This window comes from Chrysemys picta, chromosome 5 (assembly GCF_011386835.1).
Source record: "Chrysemys picta bellii isolate R12L10 chromosome 5, ASM1138683v2, whole genome shotgun sequence".
Taxonomy (NCBI): Eukaryota; Metazoa; Chordata; order Testudines; family Emydidae; genus Chrysemys; species Chrysemys picta.
The window spans coordinates 64,861,191-64,887,377 of NC_088795.1; the positions used below are offsets into that span (position 1 = coordinate 64,861,191).

The 26,187-nt window shown below is 38.9% G+C and overlaps 2 protein-coding genes across 20 annotated transcripts in view; one reads left to right on the top strand and one right to left on the bottom strand.

Moving 5' to 3' along the window:
• Nucleotides 1–26,187, top strand: part of FNIP2 (folliculin interacting protein 2) — a 92,660-nt gene that overhangs the window by 52,449 nt on the left and 14,024 nt on the right. For 7 of the 12 annotated variants that reach the window (XM_005299309.4, XM_008169388.4, XM_065597922.1 and 4 more), the window contains 7 exons: nucleotides 1,724–1,870; nucleotides 2,035–2,204; nucleotides 7,155–8,514; nucleotides 9,880–10,036; nucleotides 11,378–11,578; nucleotides 14,672–14,787; nucleotides 16,985–21,196. In XM_005299309.4, the coding sequence (XP_005299366.1) occupies nucleotides 1,724–1,870; nucleotides 2,035–2,204; nucleotides 7,155–8,514; nucleotides 9,880–10,036; nucleotides 11,378–11,578; nucleotides 14,672–14,787; nucleotides 16,985–17,063 (2,230 nt within the window). In that variant the 3' untranslated portion in view covers nucleotides 17,064–21,196. Of the gene's footprint in view, nucleotides 1–1,723; nucleotides 1,871–2,034; nucleotides 2,205–7,154; nucleotides 8,515–9,879; nucleotides 10,037–11,377; nucleotides 11,579–14,671; nucleotides 14,788–16,984; nucleotides 21,197–26,187 lie in introns of those variants that run through there. The other 5 variants (XR_010601833.1, XR_010601832.1, XR_010601830.1 and 2 more) reach the window with 3 other exon arrangements.
• Nucleotides 1–26,187, bottom strand: part of SPMIP2 (sperm microtubule inner protein 2) — a 124,719-nt gene that overhangs the window by 43,289 nt on the left and 55,243 nt on the right. Inside the window, exon 5 of one of the 8 annotated variants that reach the window (XM_024106211.3) lies at nucleotides 2,200–4,453. The exons of 2 other annotated variants lie outside the window; for them this stretch is intronic. In XM_024106211.3, the coding sequence (XP_023961979.2) occupies nucleotides 4,319–4,453 (135 nt within the window). In that variant the 3' untranslated portion in view covers nucleotides 2,200–4,318. Of the gene's footprint in view, nucleotides 1–2,199; nucleotides 4,454–13,296; nucleotides 13,667–14,786; nucleotides 15,736–17,649; nucleotides 26,116–26,187 lie in introns of those variants that run through there. 5 more of the 8 variants (XM_024106212.3, XM_065597927.1, XM_065597925.1 and 2 more) reach the window with 5 other exon arrangements.

Sequence of the window (26,187 nt, forward strand, 5' to 3'; positions counted from 1 at the left end):
AGTTCTTAGTATGTAACTGTAAAATATGAGTGTTACACCACGGACTTGATTTTTATGACTTAGATTTGACTTTTTCCCCAATATAATATTTTCCTATTGTATCAATTTTTGCTGTCTTATGCCACTAGTTTTTTTTCCCCCAAGCTCTCCTCTTCAAGCTCTCCTCTTCTTCCCTCCGTACCCCTCACCCTTTGCTTCTCTTGTAGCATCGATACACTTCCTGTCTACAGTTGGCAAGATAGTATACAGTGCAAAGGAAAAAATGATATGAAGTTTAAAACAATATACATTTTAAAACATACACAATGTAGATAATGGAGTACTGTAGCTACAATGGCTTGGATCTAAGCCTTTTGTAACTTTTGCGGAATGATCACTGAAGAATAACGAGCCTTAAAAAATCAGCCTTCACACGCTGTTTAGCCCCAGAGGCAAGAGACCAAACTGAGGCCATTCATACCACACCAGAGCATGTTTTAAATAACATGCTTAAGAAAACTAACTCTTCTTATCACCAGAGAAAAAATGTTTTTAGCAAATTTGAAAAAGTAAATTGTATACAGACAACCTAAAATGGGCATAAATAACCAGAGATCAAAGGTAAAATCAACTTATACAAACATCCAAGGAAAGAAACTTGACACACACAAATTGAATTGTATGTTTACACTGTATGTATATGCAAGTAATTGCTTGGGGACACACCGCTAGATTGCTCTAGTAAATGGTAGATTTTGAAATGTAAAGTGGACAGAACGTTTTGTTGTTAATTTTCATGCACTAATCACCCATAAAACAACAGAAAATTTAACTAGATGATCTGGAAAGCCCCAAACTTTCCACTATACTAGGGCTATTTCTGAACTTGCTAACTTGTGAAGATTATTTGTACAAAACTTTTAAATGTGTAGAAGCCAATAATCTCTTCAGCTAGAAATTTAACTGTGGATAATGCAAATCTGTTTGGAATTAAATTAGAGGTATACTAACAGCCGTTATTGGAGATGGTGGCCATATGTGATGGGTTTGTGTTTTGATATCAGGCTACCCATCAAATCATTGTATGTCTAAGATCACACTTCTAAAACTGCATGATCAATGTATTGACTAATCATCTGGGCATATTTACTCAGGTGGTAAAGCACCTGACTGGTTGTTGCATAGCCAGGATGATGAGTTGAGCTGCAGATTTCATTCAGAGTTAAACTTTTGCAGCATAGTTCTTCAGTCTTAAAGGTGCTCCTAGAGTCTCAATTTGCATCCTTTGATTACACAATATACCGGAAAGTATTATGAAATAAATGTTGATTGTATGTGAAGCAATTACTGGGTAAAACTAACCTATTGAACTTGATGCAGCAATACATTTTGATTCATTAAAACATTATAATGTTTAGTCCAACTGTTTAGTTTGTGTTGAGATGAATTTCATATCCTCCTTGCATGCTCAGAGGAATACTTTCTTTGTCAAGGAAATTGCAATTGTATTGATTAGAATATTGTTAACGCACTTATGGTACATCTCATATAATTTAGTGTCCTACCGAACACCTCTCATTATGTGAGTGGAGCCTCTAACTAGCTGCACAGAACCTACATAACTATTAGAACTCCTAACAGATGTTATAAAAGAGATTGAAGAAAACTGTTTATTTTTTCTTCTATATATTTTTGCAACCTCATTCACAGGTTAACAGCTTATTTTTTTTCTTTCTTTTGGTAGACTTACAATCTGGAACCTGTATTCCGTTCCAAGGATCGCAGAACCTGTGTGGCTTACCATGATGTCCAGCACTTTGGAAAAGAACCAGTTATGCCAGCGCTTTCTTAAGGAATTTACACTTCTGATAGAACAGATCAACAAAAACCAGTATGCTTCCTTCTGCATCATCCCCTTACATACACAGTAACTTGTTTTCTAATGCTTACAAGCATAATAGGAAGCACGCAGACATGAGCATAGGTGGAATACCTTTATCTTTTTTTTTTTTTTTTTTTCTGGGATCTTATTTTTGTTTTATTCTTTCTCTTTAGGTTCTTAGCTGCTTTATTGACTGCGGTGCTGACCTATCACCTGGCGTGGGTCCCAACTGTAATGCCAGTTGACCATCCTCCCATAAAGGCCTTCTCTGAGAAAGGCACATTACAATCTGTAAACCTGCTGGCAAAATCGCATCCTTATAACTCTCTCTGGGCACAGCTCGGTCAGTAGAAAACCTTTTTTTAAACAAAAAAAATATATATGGTATAAAACAGTTTCTAAACTTTAACCTATTTAATTGAAATGTAGCACTTCCCTACAAATACATTGAATATACACAGTTATTTTTAAAAATACCTCTTAGATGGGAGCTATGCAGAGGCAGACAAGATTAAAAGTTGTATGTCATCTGTAAGCATGTTGGGGTTGGGGTGGGAGGATGTCAGGGAGCTGGTTCCAGCTCTCTGATTCTCTGGCCAGCCCTCGTCTGACACAAACTAAAGCTACTGCCAGGCAGCATTAAAGTCTGCCACTGGTTTGTGGTCCCTGATGGACCCTATGCCAGTGGAGTATTATTATAGTAGAGCGCTGGTGCACCCCCTTCGCTGGGAAAGGGAGACTGGGCGTGAGAGAGGCGCAGTGCCTGGCGGCAGTGTAGATGGGCAAGCAGAGGGTTCCTCTATGCCAGGGAAATTCTATCTGGGCATTGGCAATGGAATTGCAGCCCTTTTGCTCTTTCTCAGTTGCACAAAGGGGTAGTAAACTGGCTAGAAAATCTGGCCCTAAGTCCTCCGATGTGGTGACTCTCTTCTACCTACATAGCTTACTACGTATCTCGATACATGAAATCACGTGGCTATGGACAAGGGTCGGTCCTAAGGCCAGTTTTGTTCAATATCTTCATTAATGATCTGGAGGATGGCGTGGACTTGCACCCTCAGCAAGTTTGCAGATGACCCTAAACTGGGAAGAGTGGTTGATACGCTGGAGGGCAGGGATAGGATACAGAGGGACCTAGACAAATCAGAGGATTTGGCCAAAAGAAACCTGATGAGGTTCAACAAGGACAAGTGCAGAGTCTTGCACTTAGGATGGAAGAATCCCATGCACTGCTACAGACTAGGGACCAAATGGCTAGGCAGCAGTTCTGCAGAAAAGGGCCTAGGAGTTATGGTGGATGAGAAGCTGGATATGAGTCAACAGCGTGCTCTTGTTGCCAAGAAGGCTAACGACATTTTGGGCTGTATAAGTAGGGGCATTGCCAGCAGATCGAGGAACGTGATCATTCCCCTCTATTCAACATTAGTGAGGCCTCATCTGGAGTACTGTATCCAGTTTTAGGCCCCACACTACAAGAAGGATGTGGAAAATTTGGAAAGAGTCCAGCGGAGGGCAGCAAAAATAATTAGGGGACTGCAGCACAAGACTTATGAGGAGAGGCTGAGGGAACTGGGATTGTTTAGTCTGCAGAAGAGGAGAATGAGGGGAAATTTGATAGCTGCTTTCAGCTACCTGAAAGGGGGTTCCAAAGAGGATGGATCTAGACTGATTCCAACCCTGATATTCTATGATCTAAGAAGCACGTGAGTGAGAGCTGGCAAAATATTTATAACTGGCAGTTTTATTCATCTCCGAACATTTCTCTTCAGAGCCAACGTACGTGGACATGAATGTTTGCAGAGTAGATAATCACATGCATAAAATCTTACTCTCAAAAATTCCACTACTTGGGCAATCCCACCCCCACTCCATTTTGCCCTCCTATATATGGTCTGTCCAATGTAAAACAATCCAGAAAATTTAGTGAAATTCTAAAGAAGCAACTTGAATAACAATAGTTCCGTGTCAGTATGATGTTCCTGCTGCTTATCATCTAGCTTAGTTCTAGTTGGTTCTTGTCATAGAATCAAAGAAGATTAGGGTTGGAAGGGACTCCAGAGGTCATCTAGTCCAACCCCCTGCTCAAAGCAGGACCAACCCCAACTAAATCATCCCAGCCAGGGCTTTGTCGAGCCAGGCCTTAAAAATCTCTAAGGATGGAGATTTCACCACCTCCCTAGGTAACCCATTCCAGGGCTTCACCATCCTCTTAGTGAAATAGTTTTTCCTAATATCTAACCTAGACCTCCCACACTGCAACTTGAGACCATTGCTCCTTGTTCTGTCATCTGCCACCACTGAGAACAGTGCCTCTCTGGCACTGAAGATTCCGAACTCCTCTATATATATATTTGTGGTGAAGAGTTGTATTGCTTGCTTTCAGAAAGAGAGATTTTGAAAAGTTACTGAGTTATTGAGTAATTGAGGAGAGGAGTAAGGGACTGGGTGTTTTGAGGTTCAGGAAAGTGGGAGCTGGCTTAGGGAAACAAGAAGCCAGGGCTGAGGTATATAGAAGCCAGCTGGAGGGAGCTGTATGATGCCTGTTTGGGCAGTAGATTTTGTCCTCTCTCCCAGGAAGAGCTGCCAGTAGTTCTACAAGAAAGAAGGGAAATAAATTGTTACCCAAACTCAGAGCTGGTAACAGTGTACATTATGGGGTAGGCTCAGAAGGAAGCTAATACTAGTTTTAAAGACCCAGACAAATTCTAAATGATTGAACTCGAATCATCTCAGTTCTTTCTTATTCTCACATAAAAAAAAGTGAGTTCAGATGTTTATTGTAATGTACATCAGTATGAAGGAAAATGTTGCCCTCTGGTGGTTCCATCCTAAAAAGACAGGGTTCATAGTACAAAAGTGCTTTCTAAAAACAAATCTTTTGGAAGGTTAGGGTGTAATATTTGTAAAGAGCTTTAAAAATGGAAAGCTTTTTATAAATGCATGTTTTATTATTAAATTATACTAAAATGCTATGATTTCAGTTAATTGCAGCATTCCATAAGTGATAAAACTATATTGTTAATTATGAAGGAACTGCTCAGTCTCTGCAAACCTTAAGTTTTTATTTTAAAATTTTATATTGTGTTGTCTTATTATTATTATTATTATTATTTATTATTATTATTATAAGTTTATATACATATAATACTAACTTAAGCCTGAATCCTGCAAGCAAGCATTTGCTTTAATACACCTAACTGTTAATCATAGAAATGTAAAGGAAGGGAGCTCGAGATGTCATCTTTTAGTCCATCACCCCATGCTGAGGCAGGACCAAGTATATCTAGACTATACCTGACAGTTGTTTGTCTAACTTTGTACGTATAAATCTCCAATGATGAGCATTACACAACCTCCCTTGGTAACCTATTCCAGTATTCAACTACCATGATAATTAGAAAGATTTTCCTAACATCTAACCTAAATCTCCTTTGCTGCATCCTCTTTACAGCAGTCCTTAACATATCTGAAGGCTATCAGGTCCCTCCCCCCTTCTTCTCAAAACTAAGGTTATACAGTTTTTCTAACTTTTCTTCATAGGTCAGGGTTTCTAAACCTTTTATCAGTTTTTTTGCTTTTCTCTGGACTTCTCCAGTTTGTCCACATCTTTCCTAAAGGGTGGCTCCCAGAACTGGACACAATACCCCAGTTGAGGCCTCAACAGTGCCAAGTAGAGCAGAACAATTACCTCTCATGTTTTACAGATGATACTCCTGTTAATATGCCCCAGAATTATATTAGTCTTTTTAACAACTGATACTGACTCATATTCAACTTGTGATGCACTAGAACAGATCCTTTTCAGCAGTACTGCTGTCTAGCCAGTTACTCCCATTTTGTTGTCGTGCATTTGGTTTTTCCTTCATAAGTGAAGTACTTTGCCCTTGTTTTTTATTGAATTTCATCTTATTGATTTCAGACCAATTTTCCAATTTGACAAGGTCTTTTTGAATTCTGATGCTGTCCTCCAAGGTGCTTGCAACCTCTCCCAGCTTGGTATCATCAGCAAATTTTATAACCATACGGTCGACCCCATTATCCAAGTCATTAGTGAAAATATTGAAAAATACCGGATCCAAGACAGGCCCCTCGGTGATCCCACTTGATACATCCTCCCAGTTTGATAGTGAACCATTGATAACTACTTTTTGAGTACTGTCTTTCAACCAGTTGTGTATCCACTTTATGGTAATTTCAATTTGACCATACTTCCCTAGTTTGCTTATGAGAGTGGCATTTGGGACTGCATCAAAAGTCTTATTAAAATCGAGCTACATCACGTCTACTGCTTCCCTCTTCCTCTCTCCCTCCCCCCCCCCCCCCCCCCCCCCCCCAATCAAGTAGGCCAGTAACCCTGTTAAAGAAGGAAATTAGGTTGTTCTGGCATTACTTGTTCTTGACAAATGCTTGCTGGCTATTATGTGTTCACCCAATGATCCTTTAAGTACTTAAAAACTGATTGTTTAATAATTGGTTCCAGTATCTTTCTGGTATCGAAGTTAGGCTGACTGATCTATAATTCCCCTGGTCCCCGTTTGTTCCCCGTTTTTAAAGATAGGTACTATGTTTTCCCTTTTGCAGCCCTCTGGGATCTCACCCATCCTCCATGAGTTCCTGAAGATAATTGCTAATGGTTCAGAGATTGCATCAGTTAATTTCTTAAGTACCCTAGGGTGTATTTTGTCAGGCCCTGCCAACTTCAATACATCTAAATTATCTAACAATCTTTAACCTGTTCTTTCCCTATTCCCTGTGGGACTACTTGCATGCATAAAGTTAATCCTGTGAGTATGTTCTTAGGATCAAGGCTTTGATTTGGCTTTTATTCCTAGAAACTCTATTAAAAATGTCAATTGGGCTTCCTGTTTGTTTGCTTCTGATTTCCGTAGCAATGTGCTCAGCATATAAGTAAAAAGACTTACTTTCCTTGTCTCCATTTCCTAATGAAAATAACATCTTGTAAGCTTTGTTTTGTAAAACAAAACTTCCAGTAGTGTAGAGGTGACTGAGATTGAATGCTAGCAGTCTCATGCTCATGATCAACCCTATGAAAACAAGCCTGGGTGCAAATAAGAGGAAATACTGGGTTTAAAAAAGGAAAAACAAATGTTTCAAACCTCCATTAATTTGCTGTGAGGCAAAGCATGTTAAAATGATCTAAAAAGGAATTGCCCAAATTATGTAAGTGTGTTCTTACAAAGAATGCATTGAATGTCTGTTTTCTACTTCTGAAACTTGTAGTGTAACCACATACACATTTGTGAAGTACCTGTTTCCCTATATGTTTGCACAGGTGATCTGTATGGTGCCATAGGCTCTCCTGTTAGGCTGACACGGACTGTGATTGTTGGAAAACATAAAGAATTAGTTCAACGTATTCTCTACGTTCTAACATACTTCCTACGGTGCTCTGAGCTACAGGAAAATCAACTGACCTGGAATGGGAAAGTTGGAGAGGAAGAGCAACTGCTAAATGGAAGGAAGATCACAACTACATTGGAAAAGGGAGAGGTTGAAGAATCTGATTATGTGGTTGTCACTGTTAAGAATGAACCTGCTCTTGTGCCGCCAATCCTACCTCAGAAGAATGGTGGAAATCAAACCAGTAGCAAGGTGGGGCATGTCAGTAACCCAGAGAGCTCTCCTGCTCTGCCAATACCCTCAAAAGAAAAGAATGAAGAAGTAACAGGAAAGGGTGATCAGAGCTCCTGGGCATCCTGTATTGCATCAAAAGACTGCACAGTTGGCAGTTCTGAGTCTAAAGGAATGGTAGATGACAGTAGGAAAGGGAAGGTAGCTGATATAGGAACTGTGTCCTATCATTTTGAAGAACAAATAGAATCAGAGGATTTAACGGATGACTTAAAGAATAGCAACCAGACCACGAGTGAAGTGGCAGAAAAGCCATCTGGCAGATCATCTGTTCTACCGTGTCCTGAGAGGTTTGTTGATAGGAGTCCTCATTTAGAAAGGGTCACCTTCCAGATTGGAAGTTCTACATCGCCAGAGTCTGATTTAGAAACTCGCAAGAGGGACATGGATGAAAATTTTAGGGCGTTCAAAAAAAATCTACAGGTAGCAAGCTGTACTTCAAGTCCACCAAATGTGCCTGCAGAAACTTCCCAGAGCCAACAAAAAACTTCCAAAGCCTCCCTTAACCCATTACACATTAGGCGTAATATCTGTTATGCACAAATTCCGTCATGTGAAGCGAGTGCAAGTATATTTGATGAATATTTTGCTGAGGGTAATAAAATTGAAATGAATGTAGCAAATACTTCTACTCGGTGTGGCTTGTCAGATGAATCACTTAAGCCATCTGATAACAAAATAGAAACTGTAAAAACTGAAATCTTAAAGGAAGCTAGAATCCTGTGCTCCAAGAATGGGGAGGGCCATTCACTTGACTCTGTTAAAACAAGTTCTGACGTACAGGACTCTGGCCAAGTAGTCACTGAAGATGTCCCCTATGGGGATGCTGGAAGAAAAATCTCCTTCCGAATTGAAGGGGATATTCCTAGGAATGAGAGTTCAGATAGTGCACTTGGAGACAGCGACGACGATGGTGCTTCATGTATCTCTGATCTACACCCTCGAGGCCATGTCAGCAATAGGCATGAAGAATTTACAGAAGTAGAACTTCCTTTACCAAGGTAAAGAATGTATTTGAGTGAATCTTGTGCCAACTGGGGTCAAACGCTGTTGCTACCCAAGAGCTGTTCAGTGGTCTGTGAAATGCATGGGGTCTCAACTCAGTTTCTTGCTGATGTGTCTGTACTGTAAAAATTGCTGTTGCAACTGTGTCCCTTGTTGGCAGTCTCAGCAAAAGGCAGAGATTGAGTAGGATGATACACTGACTGCTTGCCAAAAGAATTGTTTATTTGACAGGGCTTTTTTTCTCAGAGATTTCTGGTCCTTCACCAGGGCTAAGACACATGCTGGTGGGGTAGGGAGTGTGCATAGTTATTGCCTTTGCTTTGAATTGAAAACTTCACTGTCTACCCAGCATGAACATTTAAATTCATTTACTTAAAAACAAAAACAAATAAAATAAACCTCCTAAGACTGGTCTGGAGTACTTAAAGTAACTTTAACGTATAATATTTGCTAGAAGTTGTTATTAAATTTCCATTATAACATCTCCATCCCCCACATACATCTTTTACCATTTAAGTTCTGAACAGTGCAGGAGAGCCATTGTGACCAGGCAGAGCTCTATGAACTTCAATCAGCCAGTTATTTGGGCTTTATTATTGTGTAGGGTCTTGAAAACTGTTCCCTTAAGGCTGAAATGTTCCATGTTTGTCCTCTGGCAGAAGGTGAACATCTGTGAAAGTTTGAGTAAAATACTTTTCTCATCCTTTTGAGTTTAGGGAGAGTATAAAAATTCTAATCACACTTTTTGGTACACGGATGAAGTCTAAAATTTAATGCAAGCATAATTCTGATTCAAGACGGATGCCTTTGCTTTGCTGGAGACTGCATATGCATTTAGTTAAGTGTTCACTGAACCAAGCAATGAACTCTCAAGCTCAGCAAGCCAACTAGCTGCAAAACAGGGAGCTTATATATTCCACAAGGCCTAACAGTTGCAGACTTGTCTTCTTTTCTTCAAAACATTTTAGTTTTCTAGATTTTAACTGTTTAAATTTAGTCAGGGAATGTTAAGGTACACCAATATTAACTCTGCTTCGTTGTTTCTTTTTTCATTGTGTGGCTTCATTTAGTACTGCTTAATTTTAAATGCCAGAGGACTTGCTATGTAAATTTAAACAGGCTACAGATCCAGGCACAGAGTAAACCTGAGGGCTAGTTAATGTCAGGTCTCTCAACAGCATCTAAATGTAGCCTGTCAGATAAGAATTGCATCAGTTTCATGTATTTGAAGATCTTGTGACAAGTCTATTATGCTGACAAGTTCACCATACTTATTGTGCCTATAGGAGGAATGGGGAGAGATATCTGAAGGATGGCTATGCTCTTGGCTTTTGAATGGGCTTCATATTCTTCTGTTTCAGATCCAACATAATCAGCAGTCCAAGTGTGAAAAACTTTGGAAGGTCACTTCTCGGTGGTTACTGTCCCACATACATGCCTGATCTGGTACTGCATGGAATAAGTAATGATGAAAAACTCAAGCAGTGGTTACCAGCAGATCTGCTTCATGCAGTGCATGTAGGTTTCCCTACATTTTTTCAGAGCCACTGACCTCTAATAGTAGGAATGATATGATCTTACTGAGAACATTTTCTGGATGGGGAAAAGATAGAGGATAGCTACTGTTCAATAAAACAAGTTGTTAGTGACCAATATGGAGACTTCACACTTCTTGACTCTTAGAACATGTGACAGTACACACACACATACACACACACACACACACACACACACACAACCCTTTCACATGTGCCCTTTCATTTGTACTGTATAAATCTTATAATGCAAACATAAATGGGGGGGAGGGAAATATCTAATTCTCTACTTACAACTTGAAAAGTTTAACAGGATTATTCTTTACAATAGGAAAAAATGTAATATTGAAGTGCTTCCCTTTTCAGTCACCTTAACAGGCTGACTGCATTGCATTGTACACAACTAAGATGGTCTGCAGGTGCCTGGAAGCTTGTTAATGCAGTTACCACCTACTACGGTACATGTTACTATGGAGATGAGAAATCTTGTAGGGACGGAGATTTTGCCAGTCATTAGCACAGATGACTGAGTGCAGATTAGTTGGCCATAAGCACAAGCTTCATTGTGTGTTAGACCATGTCTAAAATGTCTGATTTTTACTCTATTTGTACGTTCAAAACAAGTAATTTATTGTAACTGATCTATCACTAAATTAACATTTATAGTTGCACAGTAAATGCCGACTAAAGATTAACAAGCCCTAGTTGCAGACATTAAGTGCCTTTAGCTATCTGTAGCAGTGCAGGAAGTAAGCAGTAAAAAGAACCGTGTTTCTCTAATGGAGTGTTTTAAATTGAGCAATGAAATTGCAATTTTTTCCACACTTACAGAACAGAAATTTGTCTTTGAAACACACAGGCCGCAGCTTTAGCCCCCAGTCTAACCCTTTTATGCCTCCCCTGTAAGAGAAAGCAGCACTAAAGCTGGTCCAATATGGGAGCTGGGGATTCCTTTTGTATAAAGAAATTTGCAATTAGTATATAGCTGTCTCTTTCACACCCATCTTTTTTTAAAAGAAAAAAATCAACACATCTGACTTGCGTATTTTTACTTTGGCCCCAAATCAAGTTTGTCTTGTTAGTTATTTCACCATAACAAAATCCAATCCAAATTCTCCACAGTTTTCACGTTATTTTTATAAAAACTTTTGTTATTAGACAAAAACAAATGTTTGGTCTCACTTCTTTGAAACACTCTTCCCACTTTATCATTCCACCCCTCCCCCGCAAAACTTAAGTGCTAGTGAAGCCTTTTAGTCTCAGTTGTGAACACCAGTTGAAAATGTTTTGAATAGCTAGTGTTCTTGTTTTGTACCTATTGCAGCATCCAGTACTAGATGAGCCCATAGCAGAAGCTGTCTGTATTATTGCCGATACGGATAAATGGAATGTACAGGTGGCTACAAGCCAGAGAAGGATGATGGACAGTATGAAGCTAGGCAAAGATGTCTTAGTCTCCAGTCAAGTGTCCAATTTGCTGCAGTCCATTTTACAGCTTTACAAACTCCACCTCCCAGCTGACTTTGTAAGTATTTCTTTATGAACAACTGTGGCTAATAAGAATGGTTTAGTCATGTGTGCTAAATTTCTTATGCTAGGGCCTTCAGGTATTACCTGCCTGATTTTCAATTACAGTGAAACAATTTAGTAAATATACTAAACATGCACAGTGTAGCCCACCTACAGATACATTACCCATATAAAACTGTATTAAAAGAACATTAAGGTTGCAAAGTCAAGGACTCAGAAGTTAGTAAATGCCAGAATTAAGGTTGCCTGTTCAGCCTTAATTCAGACACCTTGTGTGTATGCATTATACTACAGTCTTGAATTACATGATCACATACTATTTTCCCACAGAACCCCTGCCAACGATGAACATAATGCTGCTAAATTTGTGTCTTAGCAGACTGTCTCTCTTGTCAGTTTTTCTTCTGAGCCACCCACCCATTGTTTAGATCAACAGACTGTGTTTTGTATGGTACAAAACAGAACAGCTCTGAGCTATAGGCAACACAGGTCAATGGTGTGCTCATTGTGGTACGTCAAGATTTGTGACCATATTAAAGCCCACCTATTGGAGTATGTCCATGGTTAGTGGAAAGAACAAACTAAAATCGGCATAGATGCTGCTTAAATGCACCTTTTTAAAAAGAAATCTCACCCAAAACTTTTATATCCCAGTTTGAGTCATATCTTTGATATTGAAAGCTGACTTGTGAATAATTTTTCACTCATTCAATGGTACAAGTCATAAGGAAAATTTGAAAAATTCCACTTCATTTCTCACGCCTCTGTAGGCATGATGAGCCTGAACTCTTCAGCCATCAAGAATGAAGGGGATTTTTCTGGTGTACCCACACATCAAATTAAAAATTTCTAAGTATCTTCTGATTTTTAGCTGGCATTCAGTGAATGGAAGTGTTCTATTTGTAAAGGTTACCATATAAGAGTGTGACGCTGCTGAATCTCCTTTAGAATGGAGTATAACGGAGAGGTAAACACTTCTCTTTACCTACCATCCATATTCTTTACTTTCAGAAAATTCTTAATCCCATATAACATTAATGATATAAGAACTGAGAAGGTAAACTGTGGAAATGCAAATTTCAGGAGATGACAAGAGTTTATGGAATTAATTCCTAGTGTACACCTACTTATATGGATGTCTATCCCTAAGCCAGTCTATTGAGGATGCATAATGCAGTGGCTCTCATCCTTTTCGGACTACTGTACCCCTTTCAGGAGTCTGATTAGTCTCGAGTACCCCCAAGTTATGCCTCACTTAAAAACTACTTGCTTACAAAATCAGATATAAAAATACAAGAGTCACAGCACACGGTCACGGAAAAATGGCTTACTTTCTCATTTTTACTATATAATTATAAAATCGATTGGAATAGATATATTGTACTTACATTTCAGTATAGAGCAGTATAAACAAGACCTCTGCGTATCCCCAAGGGTACCCATACCCCTGGTTGAGAACCACTGCATTAATGGATTCCCTTTGCATTTGAGGGTGCATGGAGAATGTGTTATCCTAGCTCATACCATGTTCTGATCCTCGTCTGTGATGTGGGTATTTAGTGAAAATGTTAAGTCAAGCTGTTGTCAATTCACCTTAGCTAGCACTGTGTCGTGAGATGGTATCTCCTTTTCCTACTACCCAAAGTATTAAACAGTTGGTCCATTATCTGTTCTCAAGTATATAAGAACCATTATGAACTGAAAGAATGATTGTTCAAATATTTATTTATGCTGTTAAAGAACATCAAAATAATGTTATCTTACCTACCAAGCACAGCTCTCTTCTGTCTTACACTTTAATTAGCAGAATTTATTGTACATTAGCATAAAATACAAAAGGAAATTCAAACTTCTAGGACAGTGTTAAGAATTCCATATGCTTTAACAAATGCAGGGTTTTTACTCCTTAAACTTGAGAAATATACTTAATGTGACCTAAAGTTGCATGCTCCTGGTGCGTGTCTAATTGCTGCCTTCTCCTGTCAGATGTACTCTGCAATGTGACTTACTGCATACGCTGCTTGCCTTCATCTCTAGGAGCATGCAGAGCTGAATTAGTTTGATTTTGGTGAACTGGTCTTTGCTGCAGAGAGATGATGTATCAAATTTAATACACATCCTGTGTCCTGTACCAAAATATGCAATAAAGTGTCTTACCAGTTCATATTCTAGCACTAAAAATATTGGGTGTAATTTTGGCCCCCTGGTAGTTTTGCCTCTGACTGCAATAGCACCCGGTATTTCACCTATTCTCTTACATAATTGCTCTCACACTTAACTTCTCTCTCTCAAATCTATAAAAAGCATATGAACTTCTAGTATATTTAGTTAATGGACAATGCGATCTTTAAAAGTCTAATTACTGAAATACCAATTTAACTTCAACTTTTACCATTTGACAACTAGTATTTAGTTATTAAACACCGTTGAACCAATATTAAAACCCTTTAGCACTAGTACTGCAAAACCTCTACAAGGGGTTCATAAATGAGATTTTAAAATAAATTAATGAACAAAAGAACCTGTCACTCCAGCCCACGTCACTGTCTTCATACACTTTATTGCAAATATAAAATAAAATTGAAAGTGCTATTTTTTATAATTCTTAGTTTCTTCAAAACTGGCAATTCTGCAGAGCTATAAAGTTCCGATTTTAGATTCAGCTATTTAAGTTGTATCTTTCAGAAAAACAGTAGTGACTAGTAATAAAGATGGCCTAGTCAAAGTCTTCAAGTTTCAGTTTTAATTAGATGCCTTAAATGTCTTTGGGTCAGATCCAGCTTTTATTTAAGTTAGTGAAAAGACTGTCATTGACTACAGTGGGAGTTGGATATGGCTGGTTGACTGCAACAAAAGTGCTAGCCAGGAAAGATAGCCTGACCCAAATCTCTGAAAAATGATCCGTTTTGCTATGATTGTGTTGGCCACTTACAAAGAGCACTATGCCTATTCTTTTGGGGGTTTTAAGTTACGCTAAACTTACATCATGCCTCCTGGTATAATAGCTAAAATTATGAGTTTACACATTTACAATGATTTCACATGAAAGCTAAATCGATTCTTGAAATTTCTGGTGTGTTTTTTACAGTGCATAATGCATCTTGAGGATAGGCTACAGGAGATGTACCTCAAAAGCAAAATGCTTTCGGAATACCTGCGAGGACATACAAGAGTTCATGTAAAAGAGCTAGGAATTGTATTGGGGTGAGTAAGACTTTAGAGCTGCTATAAACTACTGGCAAGATTGACCAAACTCCCTTGAAGTTCAAATGCTACCCCACTGTTCAGTGAGTAGGCTTGCTTCTCACTACCCTCTAGGCTTGTATGAGAGAGATGCTAAATAAAGTGTGAAAACGTGTGCCACTGAGCTATCTGGAAGTCAAACTGAACTGTTTAAAATTTAGCATCAAGAACCATAGCAGGTCCTTATTTTCTTGAAGAAAAATTAACGTTTTTTTTATGAGCAGTTTGTCGGGCAAACAGAATGGGACTTGGCCTGTTATCAGTCAATCCGATCTTTTTTTCCCCCTTTTGTATCGAAGTTTCAGGGTGGGCAGAAGCAGTGCCTCCAAATGTTGGGGTGTTGGGGTTTGTTTGGGTTTTTTTTGGGGGGGGGGTCAGGAGTATTCATTGTTCTGGATACAAAAGGCAGGTGTGGGGACACGAACGGGTGTTCTCCTTTCAGCAATTATATATAATAGTGTGTTTTACTCACTTTACATGCAGCCTTTACACGTGCACCTGTCTACATCCTGAAGACCAAACACACACACATAGCTGTTCTCAGTGTGCTGGTCAGACTGGCTTGTGTTCTCCGCTCCCCTTTCCTACTGATTTTGTTCTCTACAATAATTTAAAAGCCCATCTTCAGAAATAAGACAGAAATCAGTTCTGATACTAATTAGCTTTAACTGTTAAAAATGCATGCTAGCCTTCTTGCTGTTAATCATGTGTGACATTTTGGGTTTGTTTTTTTTAATCAGTTATGTACAGTAACTCAGTCACTAAGGTGCATGACTTGGTTTTCTTTGAAGTTTTTCTCAGTTGTTCACTTTTCAGCCTTTCTGTACATTCACTGTATTCCTCTTGTCCAACAGCCAAATGAAGAGACTGTGTCCATTTTTTTCTTCTGTCTTTCTCCCTCTGTCAATCCTACATTTATTGATTTTCATTATTTGTATTAATGTAGCACCTCGGAGCCTAATCATAGACAAGGACCCCATTGTGCTGTGTGCTGTACAAACACCGAACAAAAGAGCTTGCAATTTCTCTGGCTATTTCTTAGTGTTTTAATAATAATAATAATATTTAGCTCTTACATAGCACTCTTCATCTGTAGATCTCAAAGCACTTTACAAAGGAGGCCATATCATTATCCTCATTTTACAGATGGGGAAACTGAAGCATAGAGGTTATGGGAATTGTCCAAGGTCACCCACCATGCCAGTGTCAGAACTAGGAATAGAAATCTGGTCTCCTGAGTCCCAGTCCAGTTTTCTAGCCACTAAGTCACACTTCCTTCCTTTTACTCTTTGCTTTCCCTGTTCTTTAACTTTCCCTCCCCACAGCTATATGAGGTGCTCCATTCTGTTTCTCATCAAATCTCATATCCTGATCTGAACGCCATAGCTGACAGGGCCGTGCTTTTTCTACTCCTGCTTTGATTGCAGAGTGGGTATGTGTTCTTGTCAAGCAACTTCAGCTGTAATGCTGTTCAGATCAGGATCTGTTGTCAAAAACATCTACTGAGGCTTTGATGCAATATGCCTTTGGAATGTTAAATTGTTTATTATGGCCATAGTCTCAATTTGTGGAATCTTGAGTTTTGTAGAGCCTGGGTGAATAAATTTTAACTTTTTACCTGGAGTGCTAAGAACATGAACCTCTGTCTCAGGAGGTGCAAAGCTGTTGTGGTGCTGAAACACTGAGCCTGTCTGATTTTGATTATATACAATACTTGTGAAAAACTGACTATTTTCTTCAAACTGGTGTTAGTGTGGTACTAATGCAGTAGAACCTGATTATTTCACACTAATGGCTTGGAAGAAGCTGCAAACTGAATTTTGTGAATTAGTGAAGAATTTAAAAGCAAGCAAAGATAATGCATGACACAAGAACACTGATCTCTTATTTTGTAAAAATCTACAAATGAAAATATACTACTGTACATTTATTGGTATGCTATGACTGGTCAAATAATAATAAAAATAATGAACCCTTAATGATAAGAGACCTCACTTCAGCCTTTTAAATCACCAGTGATATAGGGAGTGACCTCCAATTATTTCTGGTGTGGATTAGGAAGGTGGGAGACGGAGGGGGAAACTTTTGTTTCTTTGTTTCCGGTAAAAGGTGGATAGATAAATATTTAAAAGCCTTCTTCCTTTTCTTAAACTTCTAGGATTGAATCCAATGACTTGCCTTTGTTGGCTGCTATCGCAAGCACTCACTCCCCGTATGTTGCTCAAATACTCTTATAAGTTAAAATCTCAGGATAGTCATTCCCTAAACAAACTACAGGAATCTTGAATGAAGAACAGACGTGCCAAGTACCGGTAAAGGGGAGCAGGTGATGGCAGTGCATTCCAACACCTTTTGATTCAACTTTCAGCTGGACACTTTATCTAAAGACTTCAGTTTACATAATGTAAAAGGCATTCAGGTTGGTTTTTTTTTTTTTTTACACTCGCTTCTGAAGTTAACGAATCATGAAGGTGAATGCATCCTTGCGGTCTTTTTAAATGACAAAAGTAAACACTACAGCGAACACTGAACTGTTAGCAGAAAACACTGCTAATAAAACCCATGAGGTGGCAGTAAAAAGAACAGGTGGAATAGGATGGTTCTTCTAATACTGCACTTGTGATCGCATGGTGTTTTGTGTGCTTCTTTGGTTGCAGAGCTGGCGCTGTAAACTATGTATGTAGCATTCCTATACAGAGGTGTTTGGATGGACATGAAGTTTTGCAGAACACAAACATCCTTTTGTATTGTAGTAGTGGCCAGCTCAAAACAAGAAACTTTGACTCAGCAGCTGAGTTATGTGGCATGTGTGAGGTTTGTTTCTTTCTTTTTTCTTTTTTTTTTTTTTAAGGATAAAAGGAAGCTGCAGCTGCTTCTAGTTTTACTGATGAAAAAACAGAATGAGCTCAGATTATAAGTAGTGCCACCCCAACATTAGTATGAAGAAGGCTTTTTGAGAGAGAGGAGGATTTTTTTAGAAAGCCTTATAGAATTTCTACTACAAGTTTACATTGTTGCATTTACAACATTAATAGATTTTTGAGTTTCTGTATGACCTGTAAAACTGGGAATTGGTCCTAAGTCTTAATGGAATCCAATATTGCCATCTAAGATATTTCCGTTTGACAAGCTAACGTACAATATGTTACCAAATGTGTTACACTGTGTGTGTGTGTGTGTGTGTGTGTGTGTGTGTGTGTGTGTGTGCGCACATACACCAACCAATTGGCATAAACTCAACAAAAGTTTATTTAAAAAAAAAAAATACTGGTCAAATGCATTGCTACTATTTGGAGTTGACCTTTTATTCACACTGAAAGTAGGGGCTGTTTTAAGTGAAACAAAGAGGACAATGACAAGCCTGGACATCATGATTTATTAATATGAACATCCACTATGATTCTACAGAACTTTTGCACTATCATCTCAGTGCCTTCTAATCTATTAAGGACTAACTGCTTTGAGGAAGAAACTTGCCCATTGGGTCAAATAGTTCATAGCACCAGTCTCTATATTGTTCCATATAATAGTATACAGTTATCTAAAATTCTCTGCTCACAGGCACAAACTTTACTATTTACATACAATGTATACACAGCAAGGTACAATGTTACTTTTTTCATTGAACACTATTGAGCAGCATATGAAACTATTTAGACCAAGAAAGGGCAAAAGAAAATAAAAACATTATTTTCAAAGAAAGCTAGAGGCAAGGAACCCACCCAAGCAGAGTGTTAGACTATCAAACATTCCGTGGAAACACAGACATGAGTAGTATTGGGTACTTTTAGCATTTGATACGAAGCTGTCTAAATACTTGTTTAGAAACATGAACTCTTCCGACTAGAATCATTCCTACCTGCTAGGATTTATTAATTGGCTCACTGAACCATCCTTGCTGGTGATTCCAGAATTCCCAGCATTGTAGGGACCCATTTAAGTACAGAGTTTCAGTTCATACTGCCCTGATAATTGGGTTTTCTAAAGAAAATCTTCAATAATTAAAGTGAGAAAAGGTGAGTATTATGGGGATTTTCATTTTGTTCTAAATATGACAGAGAATTGCCCTTAATCTTGTTAGTCTGTCTCTGTCTGTCTGAGAGGAACGTGTAGATTTACCATGAGAAATTTTTGTGCAGAAGGTTTGTGTCCAAGTTGAAAGACTCTTAATTTCCAGGTATGAGTTCTAAACAGATAAGATTATTTAAGATTTGGTTCTCCAATCTAACATTCCAGGAGTCTCCTTTTGCATAGTACTTTCAGAGTATGTCTGCACAGCAATGAAACACCCAGGGATGGGCCGTGTCATCTAACTCAGGCTGCAGGTCTATAAAATTGCAGTATAGACTTTCAGGCTTGGGCTGGAGCATGGACTGTGGGACACTTCCTCCTCCTGGGGTCCCAGAGCCTGTGCTTCACCCCACGCCCAAATGTCTACACTGCAATTTTATAGCCGCGCAGCCCAAGCCCCATGAGCATGAATCAGCTGACCTAGGCCAGTCATGGGTGTTTAATTGCACTGTAGACAATTAATCCTTTTTCCCAATATGCTCTTCAGAGTGGCTACAGTCTTCCTGAGGTTTGGGTTATCTTATTGCTGATACATGAAGAAATCTGCTTGCCCTGATTTGGTTCCCCCGAGCTGCTTTGACCTCCACTCCATGGTTTGCTTGAAACCAAATGACATAGCAAGTGCACCTGTTGGCAAACTTCCCCTCTCCGCTTAGTAAGTGTGTAGGTGTGTGTAATGACTTTCCTTGTAAGTATGCAAGAATTCTGTATTTTATGCATTCTCATTACTTCATGCCCTGCAGTTTTTTCATAGTAATTTAGTTTGTCTAGTTCCTGTTTATGTTCAACAAAAAATGGCTTGTCTTGCTTCCGTCTGAACTGACTTGCAGAGAGATGCCTGCAAGCAGACCTCTGTATCCACATGGAGCCCCATTGAAGGCAAGTCAACCTGCACACAGCATGTTGCAGGATTAGAACCTTGATCAGAAATCCTTAATTTACCACTTACCCCCAACAAGTGCTGCTGTTTGATAAAATTGTACGTTAATTTAAGGCGATGTATGAATTGATTCAAATGCAATCAACTTTTCCTCAGCCCAATATAAAATCTTTACAGTATAATTATTGCCTTTTATATAACGCTTTGCTGCTCTTCACTAATTACACGAGACTGCCCTATTTTTAGTCTCAATTGATCTCTAAAATTAAGGTTTGTATAATTCTTAATTTAAAAAAAATGGTGGCTTTAGTTTAAAGAAACTTAAATATTTCTCCCTCCCACCAAATATACTACCTCAATTGACAGGATACTACCTTTAGGGCTCTTCAACTTTGTAAAGCTTACCTGTTGAACATTTTTGTAGCATCTTGCTGGTTGGGCATGACAGAGCAGTAAGTATGTACAAATGTTGTGTTAGACATCTTTATAGCATGTTTGTTTTATTTTTTTAATAGAATGAAAAGTGATATGAATGTACAGGAAAAATGTTTAAAACTTACAGTGAAATAAAAATGTAGCTTAAATCTTCAAGATTCCAAAGCTTTTTTATTTTTATCAGTATTATAAATCTTTTGTAAACTTCTTAATCCATATTTTTCTTCCACACAAGTGAGGCTGAGTAATCTTTCAAAACCCTACAGAACCGCAGTTTACACATTCCAATGTAAAGAATGTACACTCTTCAGATTAAATTAAACTTTTACAGACCTGGGGGAGAAATGCCAGTACAGGTGAACACTAAGCTATAGGACTGCATATAATTAAAGTCTTTTAATCTAAAGCAGTTTCAATAAGAGCTAAACATTTTAATCTAGTTTATAGCGTCCTAAATTATTAATGAATCTAAACTATAGTTCTTCTGCCTCAAATGTATGAATATATACTTTTAATTTTTTGTGTTTCATAGCTATAATTTGGAGAACAAAATAATAAGTAAGTTGTTTTGCTTGTATATTTTCACTCTTGAAAGTGAAAAGCCTTTTTTCAAAACACCAAACTGTTGTATGTAAAGGTGACACAACTTGGTCACTATCTAAAGCAAGATTCCCTCTCCCCAACCTCCGCTCTTGACTTAAAAGAACTCCAATCAGAATTGAGTCTAAACTGCCAATTATATACTATACATTAGCTACTCCAGTTAAATGGACTAAAATGACATACATAACTGGTTATCCATACTAGAAGCAAATCTAATTGTGTTGCTATTGCATGTTTTATGAGAGGATTTCCTTTTTTTAGGATTGACTGAATGGGTATCAGTATCAAACTGTGGAAATTTTTTTCTTACTGCTGTTTATGTACAGTATAATTTTGGTCTATTTCTTTGCAACATTTGGTGCAATAAACTTTTTGAATTCAGTTTAAATTGTCTTGCCTTTTTTTTTCCTTTTAAATATCTTCTTAGAAATGTTTTTCTGCTTCTGGTGGATAAAGCTCGGCTTGAACACTGCATTGATGGGTACAGTTGGCTAGTACCATTATCAGTAGTGCAGCAGCAGATATGACATTGTAATAGACCAGTGGTTCCCAAACTTCAACAACCTGTGAACCCCTTTCACTAAAATGTCAAGTCTCGCGAACCCCCTCCTAAAAATGAATATTTCCAGGGATTTTCTCCTTATCTGAGTATAAATTATAAAAGCAGTGATCTGGGAAATATAAAATTTGTTTTTATGACATGCTTATTACACACTATTTATTATTATTTATTATTACAGTATTTTTATTACATTATGAAAATGGCGACACTCTTCCAATATCTCACTTTCGTAGCTTGTATCACTTTGAATAAGCCTGTTATAAGACAAGGCTCCTATGTTTCATCAAGGAGTATCAGATGTGAAACATCATGAAGGTATTTAAGAAGCCAACTCAGAATTCCTCCTACACAAGCATTCAGGTCTTGAGCATTCCAGGCAATCCAGGCAAACAATACACATTACAACAAAGCTTAAACTTGTTCTTCATAATAATTTAAAATAAAAAATACCAGCTGCCTATTTAATTTTAAAAACAGCAAAAAATACCCACCTCCCTTTCCATTTATAAGGAGTCTTGAAGTTTAAATCTCTTCAGTGTGATAGATATACTTGCTTTGATCTGCTTAGCTCGTGGAAGTCTAATGGCTCCGTGCTGCTGGCCCCTTGCTGCCCGGGGTCCCTAGGGACAGCTTTGTCCGCCATTAGGGAATTTTTTTCCCGAGAACCCCCTCTAACATTTCGTGAACCCTCAGGGTTCATGAACTCCAGTTTGGGAACCACTGTAATAGACAGTATTCGCAAGGTTCGAGGGCTTATGTTCCCTAAACTCTACTCAAATCTACAGATGCCCCCTCTCCATTTATACACAGCCAAAGCTGATACCTTAAAAGTGATCTGTGAGCAGAAATGAAAATTGAGTGAACACGAATGTTCCGAATGCCCTCGCTAATTAGGTTCTGTGGAGGAACTAGTTATCTCTTAATTCAATAGATATCACATAGGCCTGTGCCTGTTTCCAGGTTCACTCCTTACCCTTTCATAACATAAGGCTTTTCATAACATCTATATGACTTTATTTTAAAAACAAAATTATTTATACTTGTCCATGTGCCAAGTGCCGTAAGAGCCTGAGATTCTGTATTTGTATTTTTGTGCTTCACTCAATTTTCTCTACTTTATTTTATTTTTATTTTTTTTTAATGTGCATGAACAATCACAGACTTCACCAGATTTCCAGTTGTTTCAGGGCAGTTTTTTTATGCTAAATCCATCATCTTTCTAAAGCTTCCAAGCTGGATATTGTCCAGAGTGCACCAAGCAACTCTCCAGTCTGGAGGCCTCAGAGCAGCATGAGATTTGAATGGAGAAACTGTAGAAGCGACTGGATCTGTTGGCCTTGCAGCCAATCATTACATACACGGAGAAGAGAGGGGATTAATGTAACAATTTTTTTTGCACCCTTGTGTTTGGGAATAGAGCTGAGGTACAGTCTGGTTTGTATCTTTATAACCATTCATTCCATCTTCAGTTTGAACTCCATAAAGATTAGTAATATCTCAGGCTGAAGGGGACAAGAAAAATAACTCCTGGCATCAAGTTCTCCTCACTGTGCATCTCCCTGAAATGGCTTCAGTTTCTTTTATTTTGAACCAGTAACTGTAAACTTTGTAGCCTTTTGACATATATCTGGAATCTCCTACAGTGCTTGGTGTGGTACCAAGCTCTGTCCCGTACATTCAGTGAATACAACTTTGTTTTACTCTATTATCACTAGGATTTCACACTCACTCACTTTGTGGTGAACTGCATAGCCTGTCCTTTACATAGGACTCTTACCAAAACAGTGACCTTTTTAAGGTAAACAGAACTTGGTGCTCATGAGACTGAAGGCCTAGTAGCATGCAGAGAACACTTGCACAGCTGTGCCTCTTGGTCGTAATCCTGACTTGCATTTTCCCTTGTTGGTCTAGGCCGTAACCAGAGCACCATTTGTGCTGAGTTATGCGGCTATCTCCTGTTGAGTGAAAACTTCTACCTAGGTTTAGGATAAGTCCATAAACTGGATCTTTACTTGTGACTTAATCAATAAGGCTGAGAACGCTAGCTAATGCATTGACCCTAACAATTCAGCAGTTCTGCAGAAAAGGACCTGGGTATTACAGTGGACGAGACACTGGATATGAGTCAACAGTGTGCCCTTGTTGCCAAGAAGGTTAACGGCATATTGGGCTGCATTAGTAGCATTGCCAGGAGATGGAGGGAAGTGATTATTCCCCTCTATTCAGCACTGGTGAGGCCACATTGGGAGTATTGCATCCTGTGTTGCGGCCCCCTCATTACAGAAAGGATGTGGACAAATTGGAGAGAGTCCAGTGGAGGGCAAGGAAAATGATCAGGGGGCTGGGGCACATGACTTATGAGGAGAGTCTGAGGGAACTAGGCTTGTTTAGTCTGCAGAAAAGAAGAGTGGGGGGATTTGATAGCAGCCTTCAACTACCTGAAGGGGGGTTCCAGAGAGGATGGAGCTCGGCTGTTCTCAGTGGTGGCAGATGACAGAACAAGGAGCAATGGTCTCAAATTGCAATGGGGGATATCTAGGTTGAATATTAGGAAAAACTATTTCACTAGGAGGGTGGTGGAGCACTGGAATGGGTTCCCTATGGAGGTGGTGGAATCCATCCTTAGAGATTTTTAAGGCCCGGAATGACAAAGCCCTGGCTGAGATGATTTAGTTGGGGTTGGTCCATCTTTGAGCAGGGAATTGGACTAGATGACCTCCTGAGGTCTCTAACCCTAATCTTCTATGAATTTTTATGTTATTTTAGGGAACATTTTATGAATGAATGAGGGGTTGAGGATGGAACAGGATATCAGCAGTTGGACAAGAAGCGGGAGCATAAATTGAATGGTATCAACAGGAGCTATAGATCAGTACACATGCAACACCCAAGCAGAGGAGTCAGAAAGTAGGAGAGGGCGTGTACATCTGTAAATAAAAAAACGTAGACTCTCTGAGACTAACAATGAGTAATAAAACTGATAGGGTATTCAAAACAGATTAAGGCAGTCAAGGCTTGGGGATGTAATTTTTCACTATTAACCTCAATTCCATGAGTTGATACTTGCCAACAAAATTCAGGATTTGTTTAAAAAATGTCCTGAAACAAAATAATACTAATACCAGAGGCAGATACCTGCTTTAAGATTTATATTCCATGAAATAAATGGCAACTGGAATTACAAAGCTGGTGGTGATGTACCTTCTCTACTTATTTATTGAAGACCACTAGTTTTTTATTGTTTTTATTTTTACCCCAGTGAGCTGCAATTGATAGAACTACTGTGGACTATATGCTAACTCTGGTGTAAAACAAAGAAAAATAGTGTTTTAAAGAATAGCTTTTCCCTCCAGTACAGGAGACATGATAAAATATAGGTAGGATGAAGTCAGTTCAATAACCAGTGATGGCTTAATATATTCTTGCTATTCTGTTTTCTGTATATACACAATTGAAAAGCAATGGAGTGAAACTAAAAATGAAAGCCAGGATTTTAGATGTGGGAAAAGGCAGCTGGATGGATTGGTAAACAAAGCACAAGACTCTGACCTTATGATACTGCTGTTCCCACATAAAATTAGCTTAATTGCCACATACTAGTAATCCACATGCTGAAAAACTACCCTTGTAATATGTCACAGTCAATCTTCTGTTTTGGCTCAATCCCAGGACTAAGACAGTCTATGAATTACAAGTATGAACTGCATGTTGTCCAGAGAGCCCTCAAGATCAAGACAGTCACTCATAAGCTCGCTAGTGCTATCTCGAGCTTTTAAAAATAAATGCAGTCTCCTATAAACTGAATTTTGGAGTTCTAATGATCCCATGGTGATCTGCTAAAAAAGCCTTTATGACAGAAGGAAAGCTCCATTGTTCCTTCTATGAGCAAAGAGGTTCCCATACAGAGAGCAATCAGTTGCCCTGTTACGGATGGAGTTAGAACTGTTTTCAGCTGGAGAAGAATGGATTCATGAGTACTTTTGTTTTCATGGCCTTTCCCCTACCACAGAGTGATGAGGTGATTGGGGTATCCAACTTGAATTATATGGAAAGAGGACTGGAGCTGGTATCTGAGCAACGAGAGAGTGGGTCCCCATTCTGGAGCTGAATTCCAACAATGCCTATAATCATTTCTTTTCAGGTATGAACTGTTGGGCCGTTTTATTTTACTATTGAACCTCTGTGGCCTAGGAGTGTGTGCGCATGCACACAAAAAAGCCTAGACAGTTAATCTCCTCTTGGTATTTGTTTAGTTATCACTAAACTAACAAACCAGTATTGCTTTGGCGACTATTAGTGCTCCAACTATTCCTGTGTTTCTAGAATACTATACACTACAGGTGCTAAGACCTGTTTTTTGAGGTTCTATATAGGCCCTAAAAACCTGTATAGGGACTGGCCTGCTGATGCTGATCACTTTAGTTTTAAGCATGTTTATTTAGCTAAACTTTCTTCTAGAACAGAGTATATGATTGTTCCTCAATTAAAAAGCGCTGCCAAGCTCTACAGGACCAGCACCAAACTCCACAACTCTAAGGGTTATGTCCAGACTACCCGCCGGATCGGGGGGTAGCGATCGATCTATCGGGGATTGATATATCGCGTCTTGTCTTGACATGATATATCGATCCCCGAACACTCACGTCGACTCCGGAACTCCACCAGGGCAAGCAGCTGTAGCGGAGTCGAGGGGGGAGCCGCAGCCGTCGATCCCGCACCGTGAGGACGGGAGGTAAGTCTAAATAAAATACGTTGATTTCAGCTACGCTATTCCTGTAGCTGAAGTTGCGTATCTTACATCGACCCCCCT